This window comes from Medicago truncatula, chromosome 4 (genome assembly GCF_003473485.1).
Source record: "Medicago truncatula cultivar Jemalong A17 chromosome 4, MtrunA17r5.0-ANR, whole genome shotgun sequence".
Classification (NCBI taxonomy): Eukaryota; Viridiplantae; Streptophyta; class Magnoliopsida; order Fabales; family Fabaceae; genus Medicago; species Medicago truncatula.
Genome location: NC_053045.1, coordinates 36,923,518 through 36,937,790, shown reverse-complemented (window position 1 = coordinate 36,937,790; position 14,273 = coordinate 36,923,518). Strand labels below are relative to the sequence as shown.

At 33.3% G+C, this 14,273-nt stretch overlaps 1 protein-coding gene across 1 annotated transcript; it reads right to left on the bottom strand.

Annotated features, from left to right (window-relative positions):
• Nucleotides 1–4,363: 4,363 nt before the first annotated feature.
• On the bottom strand, nt 4,364–5,809 carry LOC25492861 (signal recognition particle 43 kDa protein, chloroplastic). The gene has a single exon (XM_013601127.3). It carries the CDS (start codon nt 5,646–5,648, stop codon nt 4,473–4,475), a length of 1,176 nt encoding a protein of 391 aa, XP_013456581.1. The 5' UTR covers nt 5,649–5,809; the 3' UTR covers nt 4,364–4,472.
• Nucleotides 5,810–14,273: the final 8,464 nt, after the last annotated feature.

Sequence of the window (14,273 nt, the reverse complement as noted above, 5' to 3'; positions counted from 1 at the left end):
TTTAATTTTTCATATTCCAGACCAATAACTCGGTCGATGTAAATAGGAGTTGTGTGCAATATTTTTCCATACAAATTTGGTAAGCATTTTCAAAACTTAGCAATAAACAATTTTAGTTTTATTAAAATGATTTACATGTTTTTGCCATGTGCACAATTTGGCATAGTCAGCAAGTGATACGTAGACAAAAACCTATCAAATGAACAAGGAAATAGGACCAAGGACTTTTTTGAAAAACAAAAATATTTGCAAATCTATATTTCAATGTTTTTGGCATGGACCAAAATCCAACCAAACCATATTTGCATGGACCATTTGCATATTTTAGAAAAATTAAATCAACTTAGGTAAATAAACATGGTGGAATAACAATTGATACTCAACATAATGCACTCAGCCTTAACAATTAGCCTCAACGATCCTTCTCCACCTTCTTCGAACCTAAACATGTCTTCTACATCAACCTCATTATCAAGAAGCTTAATATCACAACTTAGTTTGCCTTCGTCGCTGTCATTTTTAACACAATGTAAGGATCATAGTATGCAATATACACCACCTTTTGAGTATCATCACGAGCTAAACAAAAATAGTGGTTGAGTTGTTCCTTTAACTTTGATAATATCTTCGTTGGAGTTGACTTCTTATTATGCTGAAATTTAACTTTGGTACGTACTAGAGTAGACATGAAAGAAAATGAGATGAGAGAAATTGTAAGAAGAAGATAGTGAGAATTGTGATTTATATTAAGTCTATTGCATCTATTTATATAGGATTTTGGAAACATTTGATGTCCAAAAAATAGAGACAAAAACGAAGAAAAAAAAACATAGTAGGATAGCGTCATCTTGGGTGGGAGTCCTCTCATATGGCTGGCATGATCCCATAAGAAACCATGCAAGGGAAATGCAAAATAGAGGATTTGAGACAATTGGTTTTAAAGTAGGGTATGATGGCAGTTTTTTTTTTTGGGTTAAATATGTTTTTGGTCCCTACATTTTACGCGATTTTGAGAATAGTCCCTACATTTCAATAAATGTTTTTAAAATCCCTACATTTTTCCTCCGTTAGCGTAAATAGTCCCTGTTGTCAAATTTCTAACGTGATGTCAATGTTGGTGGTTCAATCTCGCCGGAAAACGGCGGGGAACTTCACCACGGTCTTTCTCCGCAACGTCGTAGATGCGGATCGCCGGTGTTCGTGACATTTCCAGTGAAATATGTTGGTTTAGATGGAAAGATTTGGAGGCCGAAAGCGATGATGTTATCGTTGAAAGTGTTTGCTGTTGCGGGTGTGGAAGGTGTTGTGGTGGAGATTTGGTGGGGTGGGTTTGAACTTGTTATGATGGCTTGTGTTTCATCAATATGACACTGAAGGCAGGGACCAATTGCACCAACGAAAGAAAAATGTAGGGATTTTAAAAACATTTATTGAAATGTAGGGATTATTCTCAAAATCGCGTAAAATGTAGGGACCAAAAACATATTTAACCCTTTTTTTTTTTTTTGTGACTAGGTTATTAAAATAAATCTAGTTTCGGTTGGACAAACATGAAGGCTTGCCAAGTTTGTGTCTTAAATTTTGCACTACAACTAGGATTAGACCGTTGCTTTCTTTGTGTCAAACTCTTTGTTTTGTCCTAATGTCGTTTTGCTCACAAGACATTTATCCAGTACTAAGGTCACAACTTTTACCATATCTTCATGGTCATTCAGGGTTGGTTGTTAGTTGATCATCATCATTCATCATGGGACGGATGGAATGGATTGGGGTAAATACATCGTCACCCCACTTCCAAAAATAATTATATTGTTTGAATTGTTAAGACTTTGAATGCATTTATCTTCCTCAAGCAATAGCACACTTGTATTGTGGGGCCATCCTCACCAATTTTCCATAGAAGCTTACGTTGAGGTTTACGATTTTGCGCCGGCAAGGCAACGTTAAAAATTTGAAACGTAGACTAGGATAGGTTTACTAAAAGGAAACAACATTATTTATTAAAAAAAACCAGTGTTAACTATTTTTGTAACCTTGATAAAATTATGTTATAGTTTTGTTTTCATCTTCATTAACATATCGCATCTTTTGAGGTTGGTCTAATGGTTGGTTTGGGACATTGGAGATTAGATCTTCAGATTAATCGGTTCTTAGACCAAACATCAAATTTTTTTTAAAAATAAAATAAAAATCACATTTTTTTAATCCTTATGATTATTATGTAATCAATTTTTGTCTTTGGTCGGGTATGATAATATAATACAAATCATGTTTAATCATCTTATAGCTTTTAAAATTATAAGTGATATGGTTCTTTTAGGGGTAAATAAAATGTTTTGTCTGCACCAATTTTTTTTTTTATTATTTATACATTTTTCATATAATTTTTATTTATTTATAGAATTGATATCCTTTTTCATAATGAGTTTGAATCAGCAATTTCTACTTTTTTATTTATTAACGACAATCACGATAATGATAATTTTTTTTGTATTTAAAGAAATCTTTTTGGTCAATGACATATATATATATATATATATATATATATATATATATATATATGAAAGGTGTAATTAGGGGCGGATAATGAACTTTGAAAAATTGCACCTACAATCTTATGTTTTCTTGTTTTGAACCCCCTGAAAAATTAGTATTGCACCTTGAGTTTCTCTCTCACACACACTGTCAATAGAAAAATGAGGAAGCAAAAATAAAATAAGATAGAAGGATTGAAGTAGTTACTGAATAAGAGAAACAGAAGCGCAAGACGAAGAAGAAGAGGTACGGCGTCTGGTCTTGCGAACAACTGTATTAGGATTGTTGTGTATGCTAACATGGACTTGGGTCTTGGGCCACATAACATACTTTTGGATTAGGGGCTTTTGACTTGCTTTTAACACATATAGATGAATTCGAGTACTTTAGACACTTTAAGTAAAAGAATAAAAAGTTGAAAAAGTTTTGCAACTGGACATTCATCTATGTGTGTAATTTATTTTAGGCTTTATTTAGCTGCATAAATAATAGCTTTTAGGTGTGTTTCTTTCAACAACAAAAAAAATAAAAATCTAGGTGTGTTATCTCTAAAAATTTGACCAAATGTGGTTTTTTACTTTTTTTAGTAAAAGATGAATTTTACAATAATAAAATTTAATGGAGAACAAAAATAATATATTTTTTTTAAAATTATTAAAAATAGTAGGATTCTTTATTTGACCGAATACTGCACCTCCTGAACTAGGGTTCTGAATACGCCACTGGGTGTAATTTATACAATAATAATAACATGGATTGTTTCAAAAAATGAAATATGGACTCCAAGGGATTGCCTTCGAGAAATTGTTTTTTGGACTCTTTTATTTGCTCACAAGCCCCCAAAAAATCTTAAAATGTCCTTGTTTTAAATTATCAAATGATACGAATTGATCCACGCGGTAGTCATTTTCTGATCCATATAATATATATATATATATATTCTTATGTGTATCTAATTTGAAGACATTGTGAGAAGTGAATGTCTTTTCTTTAGGGACCTTCGATGAAAATTAGTATCTTTATCTATTAGGGTTTGGGGTTAAGATCGTACTCGGCACTAGACGCTTCTATGTACACTTTTGTGGCTTCCAGAGCTCAATCTTGAGTGCTACAAAATCATATATTGAGAGAAAGCAAAGATAAATTGTATTGATTTTGATTTTGACAATGCTTTTGGATGATCTTTGTGGTACGATTTCAGATTTTAACTATAACAGTTTTATTAGTGAGGGCATGGTCCCTCGAAAAGCATGAAATGCTTCTTTTTAGTAAAAGTGTTCAAGAAATGAAACTCTAACTATTGAGTTACTCGCTATGCATATCCTTCATAACTCCTTTGTCTAAGCCTCAATTGATATTTAGTGGGATGCATTGTTTTTGTGACAATCGGCTGGAGATAAGCATATAAAGGATGCCCTATGTATTCCTTGCCGTTACTCATTGCATTCGAAACTATGTCTCTTGCATATAAATAAAGCATCTAGAGTGTCATTTACATTATTCTGCTCAATTAGAACCTCTTGGTTTGCCAGCCTCGTACGTGTACATTAACATGTAAGCAAATAAGGCGGGACAGATAGCAACTTCTTCTTTGATTTCGGACGTAACTATGATCGTCAAATACAGCATAAGTGGTGTTTGCCGCGACTTGTTTCAAAGCTTCTTACTGGTTGGAAGCATTACTTACTAATAGTTGGAGTATTTCTAATCACTCATATGCAATAGAAATTTGTACTCACCAAATAATTCTACTTTAATCATATGAACTTTATACACAAATTATCCGTTATAAACTAGTCGTTGGACCGTCAAATAGAGTCTAAGCGTCTGTTTCAAACTTTCTTACTAATTGGGAGTATTGCTAAAAAATGACTCATAATGTAAATTGTAACAAGCAAAAATTTGTAATGGATTTGATTTATGAAACAAAACAATTATCATGCACTAACAATATTTGAACTATTCTGACTCAAATCAACCGTAGAAACCCCATTATCATTACCAGGCTGAGCTTGATTATTACTCAAATCAAACACTTTAACAAGCTCAGAATCAACATTCTCCTCGGGCTCCCAAGTGGGTTCATCCAAATCAACCCATTTCACCAAAAACTCATACTTCCCATCATCACCAACTCTCCGACCAACCACCGCTTCCGCCACCGCATATTCAAGCCCAGCTTCATAATCCCTCACCAAATCCTCCGCCACAAACCTCCCCTTAATCCACTCATTAGCACTTCCATCTTTCCATTTCACCAAATACTCCAAATTCTCACCTTTCCCTCTCTTCTCCATAATCTCCTCTACTTCAGCATATTCAAACACTGCACCTTCTAAAACCCTAACCACACCTTCTAACCCCATTCTTCTTCCGAATTGCATTGGGTTCCCCTTTGGCGTCGCTTTTAACAACTCCCTCGCTAAATCCAACGCTGTTCTTCCACGATCGTCGCTAATTTCCGGATCAGCACCGAGTTCCAAGAGTAGTTTTGCTACTCCAGGTCTTACATATCCGGCTGCCATGTGCAGCGCGGATAGACCACCGCTATTATCGCGGTGGTCTAAATTGGCGCCAGCTTCGGCTAAGAGCCTAACGCATGGCTCTGAGCCGAGGCCAGCTACAAATAGAAGTGCTGTTCTACCATCAGAGTCTACTGCATTTACGTCGCGGTAATCGTCGGCTTCAAGGATTGTTTTGAGGGCATTTTCGTCGGATTTTCTAGCGGCGGTCCACCAGGGAGTTTCGTATTCAGCGACGACGTCTTTTGCTATGAAGTCGGCGGGGACCCAGGAAGGTTGATGGCCATCTTCCCATTCGATGAGATATTCCATGCCGGTGGAATCTTCCAAGGCTTTGCTTCCGATAATTTTTTTGACTTCGCCGTAGGGTTCTTCATCTTCGATGGTTTTGGGTGTTGTTTGTTCTTGTTCTTGTTGTTGTTGGTGGTTTTGAGTTGCGGTGGTGACGGTGGGAAGTTTGGTGGGTTTGTGGCGGAGAGTGAGAGATTGGTGGTGGTGGTGGTGGTGGTGAAATTCAAATGGGTGTTTGGGAGATAGAGAGTGTTTGGGTTTGAAGTGAGAAATTGGTTTCGTGAGGAACAAAGCTTCCATGGTTGTTGTGTTTGAATTGAATCAACATGTGGAAGGGGATTTGGGGTATTGACTAGATAAGGAACCATATCCACTTCGTGCTTTCAATTGGATTGGATGATTTTATTTTGTCCTTTGTTTTTTGCACTTCATTTTGCTCTTTTGGCAAAGGATAAAAACACTAGCCACTCGCATGAGCATAGCTCACTTAGTTGGTAGGAACATATATTTTTATATGTTGGATCTGTATTTTATTTTACTTGTTAATCTTTTTTTAAGATGAATTTTAGCCATTAAACTACTTAAAAAACAAAACTAGCCACAACCTTGGACACTAGTTTTGTTTCCTCACTAAACAAATAAAATCATGATTGCATTTGTATGAAATTGATAAACTTAAATGTGATATATTGATCAATTTAATTTTTTTAATTTTATATTACGTATAATTGAGAGTATTGATTATTTTCTACAGTAAAATATACAAAATTTAGTATATTCTTATAACGTAATAAGACTATCATCTTCAAGCAAATTATTTTACATTTAGGAATTCAATTTTTGTTTTATACTTATTAGTTTGGGCCCAAATTGTATGTTTTCCCTATACCACCAAAATCTGGTATGAGTGGAGTCCAAGAAATCTACTATAGATTGTAAATTGAGTAAATAGTCAATTACCCTAAAAAATTGCGAGCTTTCGTAAAAAAAAAACACCATCAATTTTGCAAAATTTCAAAAAACCCCTTGATTTTCACCCTATGATATGGCAGTTAACTATACACGTGGACAAAAAGGTTATGTCACGTCACAACGGGTAATTATATTGGCAAGGATAATAAGAATATTTTTAGTATTACTATAATGTCTCCATTTTTTATAATAAAACATAAATTAAATATAAATTTTTAAGTGTCAAAAACATAAAAATTCATCCTTGTTAAAAAAAAATAAAAAAATTTTGCAAGAGAGGATTCTATAATGTACAAAACATGATTACAGAAAAAGTATAAAATTTTAAATGATACACATGACTTGATTTAAAAGCAAAGACCAAAAACGGTGAAGCAAAACTTTTGGGAACCAAAAATCAAAGAAAAATTTGAGACCAAAACGTAATTTCCTATTATTTAAATTTTTAATTAAAAATCTATATCAATATATAAAGGAGATACATTCTTTTAGGCTAGTTTTTTTCTTCTACTCCTATCTTTCATTTAATCTATTTTATCATTTTTGTAATATTGTTTAAATTAGTTAAATTAAATCTCATTAAAATAGGAACATTCTACGACAACAGAAGGAACAATCTACAACAATAGAAACAATATTAGAAATTATAAAAAAAAACTTATTTAATCTTTTATTTTTTGAGCAACTTATTTAATCTTGTATAAACATATATAGTGTTTTTGTGTGTAACAAAAAAAAATTGTGTTTTTGTGTAACATTTTTTCTTCAAATTTTACGTTTCATTTATTAATTTTTATTATTTTATCATTCATTGCCAAAAGATAGAAGGTTTAAATATATTTATAATCACTACAAATATAACATTTTTTAGTGGTTTTGTCTAACATATACAAGTAAATTACTCTATCACCATGAATAAGTCTCATTTTTCTGTTAAAAAAAAAAAAAAAAAGACTTGTCGCTACGATTGGATTAATAAATCTTATTATATTAAATTTAATTTAACGGCGATACTTTTGATCCAATTATGGGAATATTATTATGCATTGTGCAAGGCTTATCATCTTTGTGCACCTTAGATTTGACCTTTTTTAGTTCCTATAAAAATGATTTTTATTTTTAGTCAACGTAATTTTGTCGAAATTGATCAATAATGTGTAAGGGATTAAAAATGAACAAATATGAAGGGATATAAAATAATAGTAAGAACAAAAATAATTTTTTAAATATTTTCAATGACTAAAAACAAAAAATAATTTTTTATGGACTAAAATCGATAAGTAGTATATTTTAAGGGGTCAAAAACTTATTAAAATCAAGGGTTAAAAGTGTTTTACCCCCTATAATATAGGTCATTTCTGGTTTTCCTCCATGTAAATTATTTTTTATTTATCCCCTGTAAATAAAAAATTGAATACCCCCTAATAGGTCATAAAAAAAACGAATATTTTTTTTTTGCAGATTTTTTTTTTTTATGACCTATTAGGGGTTATTCCAAAAAAAATAAAATTACAGGGGGTAAATAAAAAAAAATATTTTGCAGGAGGGTAAAACACCATTAACCCTAAAATCAAACTATAAATTATTCAATGGATAGATCAATTTTATGGTGCACAAATAAAACAAGTCTTTTTCCATATACATGTTTGTTTTCACCAAGTTCAATAAATCATACCATCGAGTGAAATGATATATTATGAGGCTTATTTATCTAATTGTGAAATCAAACTTGCGCTTAGTGCAAGAGTCAAAACTACTTATTTGCACACGTCGGACAAACTTTTGTGTTCCACAAAAGTTTTTTTTTTATGTTTTGCTGTGTATTTGAAAGGAATGGGGCGGAACTTTTTGTGTTAAAATGGATACTTATTGAAGTCCCACATGAAGTAGTGAAAACAAAAAAGGAGGTAGAAAATCATTATAATATGAATAGTTAGTATGAGTCTTTTTTGACCACGATAACTCTAGTCTATTGAGTACATGTTTGGTTACCTAGTGGGAAAGGGGAAACGCACGTCTGTCTTCCTCAAAAGCGCTTTGACGTTGTTTGGCTCTCCTTCAACCTTCCGCCGTCGCTGCAAGTTTGCATCATCAGAATCGATTTTCAATGAAGCTGCAATTCCTAGCTTCTAAAAATCAATTTTCACAACCGTAGGTTTGTTTTCCCCCAATTTCTCTTTTTTACCCTTGATTCTCAACTAACTTCTCACCTTACATCATAACTCATGTTTATCTGAATTTTCAAAAGTTGTTTATCTTAATTTTACAAAGCTGTTTTTTCTCCTATATCATAACTTCTTGCTTATCTGAATCCTAATCTCCTGTCAAACAACATTGAAGACAAAGCTGTTTTTTTCACCCATATCATGACTTCATTAAACTCTAATTTCTTTCATCATATTTAATTTTACAGATCAAAATCAATCGGTTAACCTACCTAAAAACTTTTTATATATGTTGCCTCATCTCTCGCCCTTTTCATTCTCTCAAGCACGCAAGAAAAGGAAATTAAGCAAAGTTCCAAATAGAAGCAGTGTTGGATAGCTCAAGGTAAGTTCGAATTATCCTCCTGTATCCATTAATTCAGTTATGATAACAATGCATTTGATGTGTTAGATAAAATGAATGAATGAATAAATATTGTTTTATTTGTTTTCCTTAAACTTAATTATGATTGCTTCTTTGTTTTTTTCTTTGTTTTGCTTTTAAAATGATAATGATATTGATGGAGTTTGAAAATAAATTTTAAGTTTTTCTTTAGTTTTGCTATTATTATGGTTTAGTTTTTGGTGCATTTTTGTGTTATGATGTTTCTGTTATAAAAGTAATAAGCACTTCCAATCCAAAGGTAATAAACTGCACATATATACAACAGTGATAAAAGCATGTGTACAAGAAGCAAAATATTTCGCTGCACATATAATTTAAAGTGTTGACAACTGATTGTAAACCTTAAGAATGATATACAATTAATAAAAAAACCATCTAATGTAGGAAACTTCATCAAGACATATCAGGTTTGCTTGATATATGCATATATGATATTAATGCTTGGTTATTTGACTTTGTTCTCCAATATTTTGGTTCAGTTTTTACTAGTGTTTTGCTGTCATTGATTTGTGCATACTTTAGTTACTCTTTTCACCTCATAGATAAGAGGTTTCTTGAATATAGGAAGTACTATGTAATTTGGAACCTATGTGACTAGGAAGTAAGCTAGGAAGTACTATGAGTTAAGAAGCAATCTAAGCTAGGATGTACTATGAATTAAGAAGTAATCTAGGAAGTACTAGTAACTATGAAGTACTGTTATGTTTAGTCTTTAATGTTGTAATGTTCCGTTGTCTTTAAATTAAGAAGTAATCTAGGAAGTACCTGTAACTATGAAGTACTGTTATGTTTTGCCTTTCAATTAGGAAGTAATCTAAGAAGTGCTAGTAACTATGAAGTACTCTTATGAAGTACTAATAACTTATGTAATGTTTCTATCCCTTAATGAAAGCTTATGTTGTGTGATAATTATGCTCGTATTTTTGGTTCACTTATGTTGTTTTTTTGCTTCGGATTTGTTGTTCACTTATCCTCCTTAAACTCTATATTTCAGTTTTAACTAGTTATATATAAGCTATATTTGTAATGCCATGATTTCTTATGTTTTTTGTGACATTCAAAGCATGTTTCTTATGGTTTTGCGGCTGGTTTGGTTGCGGCTTCAGCTGCTGTTCCTGGCCTGCTAACCTGCTACGGTTGGGGGTAGTTTTTTGGCCAAGGGCCTGGTTGGTTTTGTTTGTCTCTGTAATTGCTTTCTAGACTTTCTAGGATTTTTTTATGTTAACTGGACTGCCTCTTCCTTCTGGTGTTTCGGTTTGCAAACATCAGTTGGGCAAACATGTTTAAGGTGCACTCAAGTTTCAATATTTCATCGTCTTCAATAATGAGGTATTCAATTATTATCACTCAAGTTTAAGGTGCACAATAGAAAGAACTTTTGGTGTATGGAGGAATAGATTTGCAATTCTACGACGCATGCCTAAATTCACAATTAAGACACAGGTTCAAGTGGTTATTGCAACAATGGACACAACTTTATTAGAAGGAATGCTGATATGGATGTTGATTTCAGTCGGTTTGAGGATGAAGACATAACCCTTGATCGCGATGATTATCGTAGACCAGTTAATTTGGATTTATCTCAAAATTTAAATATAACTTCTTCATCTAAGATGAATAATGTTCGAGACTCGGTTCGAGATCAAATTATAGAGTTCAGGAAAAATAATTAGTATTGTATTAATGTTTCAAACTTGTACTGCACTTTATATTATATTCTCTATTTTTTGTCAAAAAAAATAATATTATATTCTCTATTTGTAATTTTAATTGAGTACTTCATGTTTAACATATATTCCCTACATGTATTTTTATTTGGATATTGTGTGATTAACAAGTTATGTTAATCTTTCCCTAAAAAAAAAGTTATGTTAATCTTATAATTGTATTGTCAATTAATAAAGAAAATGGATGAAAAAACTAAATAAATGTAAAATTTTATAACTATATACACAAACACATGTTGAAGTCCATTTTGGTCTTCTACACATCTAAAAGCAATTCTGACACAAAACATTCAAACAATATTTTTCATACAAAACACTTCTATTTTGAAGGTAACCAAACATAAATCACTTTACGTTCAACTCACTTTTAACCAAAATCAATTCCACTTAAATCAATTCCACCAAAATCAATTCTTTCCACCGCACAACCAAACACACGCCGAGTGTATTGGAGCTCAAGTATTGTTTGCCTTGCCTCCACATGTTTATCTACTATTGCATACGTTTTCATTTTCTATTTGACCAATTCTTAATGTTTCATGTTAATGTATTATGAGTTTGAGTGGAGAGGTTATTTAATAGTTGTTCTTGTGTGAATAAAGTGGGGTGTACCTCTTGAGCCGGAGTTGTAGTTTCCATGAAGGTGATCTAATCCATTGTGACTAGTCGTACACTCCTTCTCCAAACTGCAGTGGGGGTGCCAACAAAAGACACTTCGATGGCAAAGTAAGGTGACATGATAGTAGATTCCACAATGTATGACATGAGTGAGTTCATCTATTCTTAGCTCCCCTGATTTGGTTCCATTTTCTTACATATGCAATTCAGTTTGCTTAGAGTAACTGATTTTGAGATAAGCGATGATGACTATCTGATTTGAATGAGCTATTTGTTTGTATGAACAACCAAACATTTAACTGATTCTAGGGTTTGTTTCCGTTAGTGGGCTTATTTATCATTTTCTCAATGAATATTATTATAGGACAACTCATAGAATAATTGGATTGGACCGTTTAGATCTTTACCATCACAATATTTGTATTGGAAAAATTGCTCTTCTCCTTTTTGCTTTTGCTTATCCCCCTTTTACTTTTGTGCCTACGTGAGTTAACTCACGTTGGATATTTTTAAGGGAAAGTGTAATTTTAAAGAATATTTTTACTATAATTAAAATCTGTCATCAGCTCCATTCCTTACTATCACATGCAGTATGCTAAGATCCCTAAAACCATATGTGATGAGATTGAAAAAATTCAAAGAGGTTTTGTGTGGGGAGACTCAGATCAGGGGTGTAAAGCTCATTTGGTGAGTTGGGATGTTTGTTGTCTTCCTAAGATGCATGGTGGTCTTGGTTTTAAGCGGCCTCATCATATGAATGAGGCTTTCCTTATGAAGATGTTATGGAATCTTATCAAGCAACCAGATAAGCTCTGGTGTAGAGTTCTTTATAGTAAGTACGGTAGAAATAATGATCTTAATAACAATATTAGCTCCCAACCTTATGACTCTCCCCTGTGGAAAGCGATTGTAGGAATTTGGGATGATTTTAAGCGTCATGTTATTTGGCAAATTGGGGATGGAAGAAGTACTAACTTTTGGCTCGATAAGTGGGTCTCGAGTAATACTTCTCTCTTCTCTTCTTCTATTCAATCTTATATGGATACTACTATTTCAGTTAGGGATGCTATTAATACTTCTGGTGTCTGGGACCTAATTTTTTTGATGGATAACTTGCCCGTGGACATTGTTAACCAGATATTAGCCCTCCCAATCCCTTCTGATTTTGATGGCCCAAATACTATAGGATGGGGAGGAACTAACACTCTCCAGTTTACTGTCCAAAGTGCTTACAACTTGCAGCAAGAGACCTCCTTTGCTGTGGGAGGTGATTGGAAGACCTTATGGAACTGGAAGGGTCCCCATCGTATCCAAACCTTTATTTGGTTGGCTGCTCATGGAAGGATCCTTACCAATTATCGTCGTAGCAAGTGGGAGGTTGGTATCTCCCCTACTTGTCCTTGTTGTGCGAGAGAGTATGAAACAATCATTCATGTCCTTCGTGATTGTGTGCACGCTACTCAGGTATGGCTCAGACTTATCCCATATAATTACATAACTAATTTCTTCTCTTTTGATTGCAGGGAGTGGATTTTTAACAACCTTAATAAAAAAGGGATTGGAGATAATCCTGCTACTTGGCAGACTACTTTCATGACAACATGTTGGTATTTGTGGAATTGGCGAAACAAATCTATTTTTGAAATAGGATTTCAAAGACCAAGCAATCCAACACTGGTGATTCAAAAGTTTACTAGAGAGATAGAAGACAGTACGAAGTTGGTGCATAAAAGTTCGCATCAAAAGGAAACTATATACATCGGTTGGATGCGACCTCCGTTTGGTTGGGTTAAGCTTAATTGTGATGGTGCTTGGAAGGGATCTGGTACTCTTGCAGGGTGTGGAGGGCTTCTTCGAGACTCTGATGACAGATGGATCAAAGGCTACTTCAAGAAGATTGGAATGTGTGATGTTTTTCATGCTGAAATGTGGGGCATGTACCTAGGTTTGGACATGGCGTGGAGGGAGAATACCACTCATCTTATAGTGGAGAGTGACTCAAAGGTCTTGGTCGACATGATTACTGAAAATTACAATTTTAGTGGAACAACTCCTACTTTGGTCAGGCGTATTCGACAACTTTTGAGTTTGAGTTGGACTGTCAAAATTACCCATACTTGGCGGGAAGGCAACAGAAGTGTAGATTGGCTTGCTAATTTCAGCATTTCGACGGATTTTTTAGATTTTCATATTCTAGAGACTCCTCCTAGTGAGCTTCAAAGTCTTTTGTTTGATGATATTTTCGGGACTTACATGCCTAGGAACGTCCGTTTAATTTCTTAGTTTTCTTTCCTTTAGGCTTTGCCCTCTTTTGTACCAAAAAAAAAATGTAAAAATATTTTATCAGAGAAGAATTGTTTATTCTATTTATACTTCACTGTGTGTTAGAGTAACATTAGCATTCTTAATTTTTGCCAATCTAATGGAAATCATAACATATATTCTTCTCTTTTTTTAAGAGGACCATTTCTTCTCTTTTTTTTTCTTTCGAATCGGTTTTCGATTCATTAAAGATGGACGACTAATCCGACTCATGCGTAGAGACATGTGCACTGGTCAACGTTGTTTCCCTAGTTTTTTTTGTAGGCCAGGCGTTTTTTTTTTTTTAGAGGACCATTTGTTCTCTTTTTTTTTTTTTTTTTGAGGGGACCATTTGTTCTCTTTTGTTAACACTATACAGGCAGCAGCACATCATGTGATATTGACTTTTGAAAACCATTAATTAAAAAGATAAAAATAAAAAAATAGTGAAAAGTGTGAATTGAATTAATTGACATTTGTCAATGTTGCACCATATGAAACGGGTAGTGCCTGCATGTGACCGCTTTACATAAACCAACCGCAAAACTTGTGAATAAATTTAAATAATATATAATTTGTGGAAGGTTTTCTATTTTTTGGTCACAAGCATGTGGAAGTTTTAATTTCCGTTTTTATAAATATGATGAGAGTTGCTCAAAAAAAAAATATGATGAGAGTTAATGTGATGCTAGTATAC

Bases quoted from the DNA above. Each gene is read 5' to 3' on its own strand.
- LOC25492861 (XM_013601127.3), bottom strand. From the start codon at position 5,648: ATGGAAGCTTTGTTCCTCACGAAACCAATTTCTCACTTCAAACCCAAA.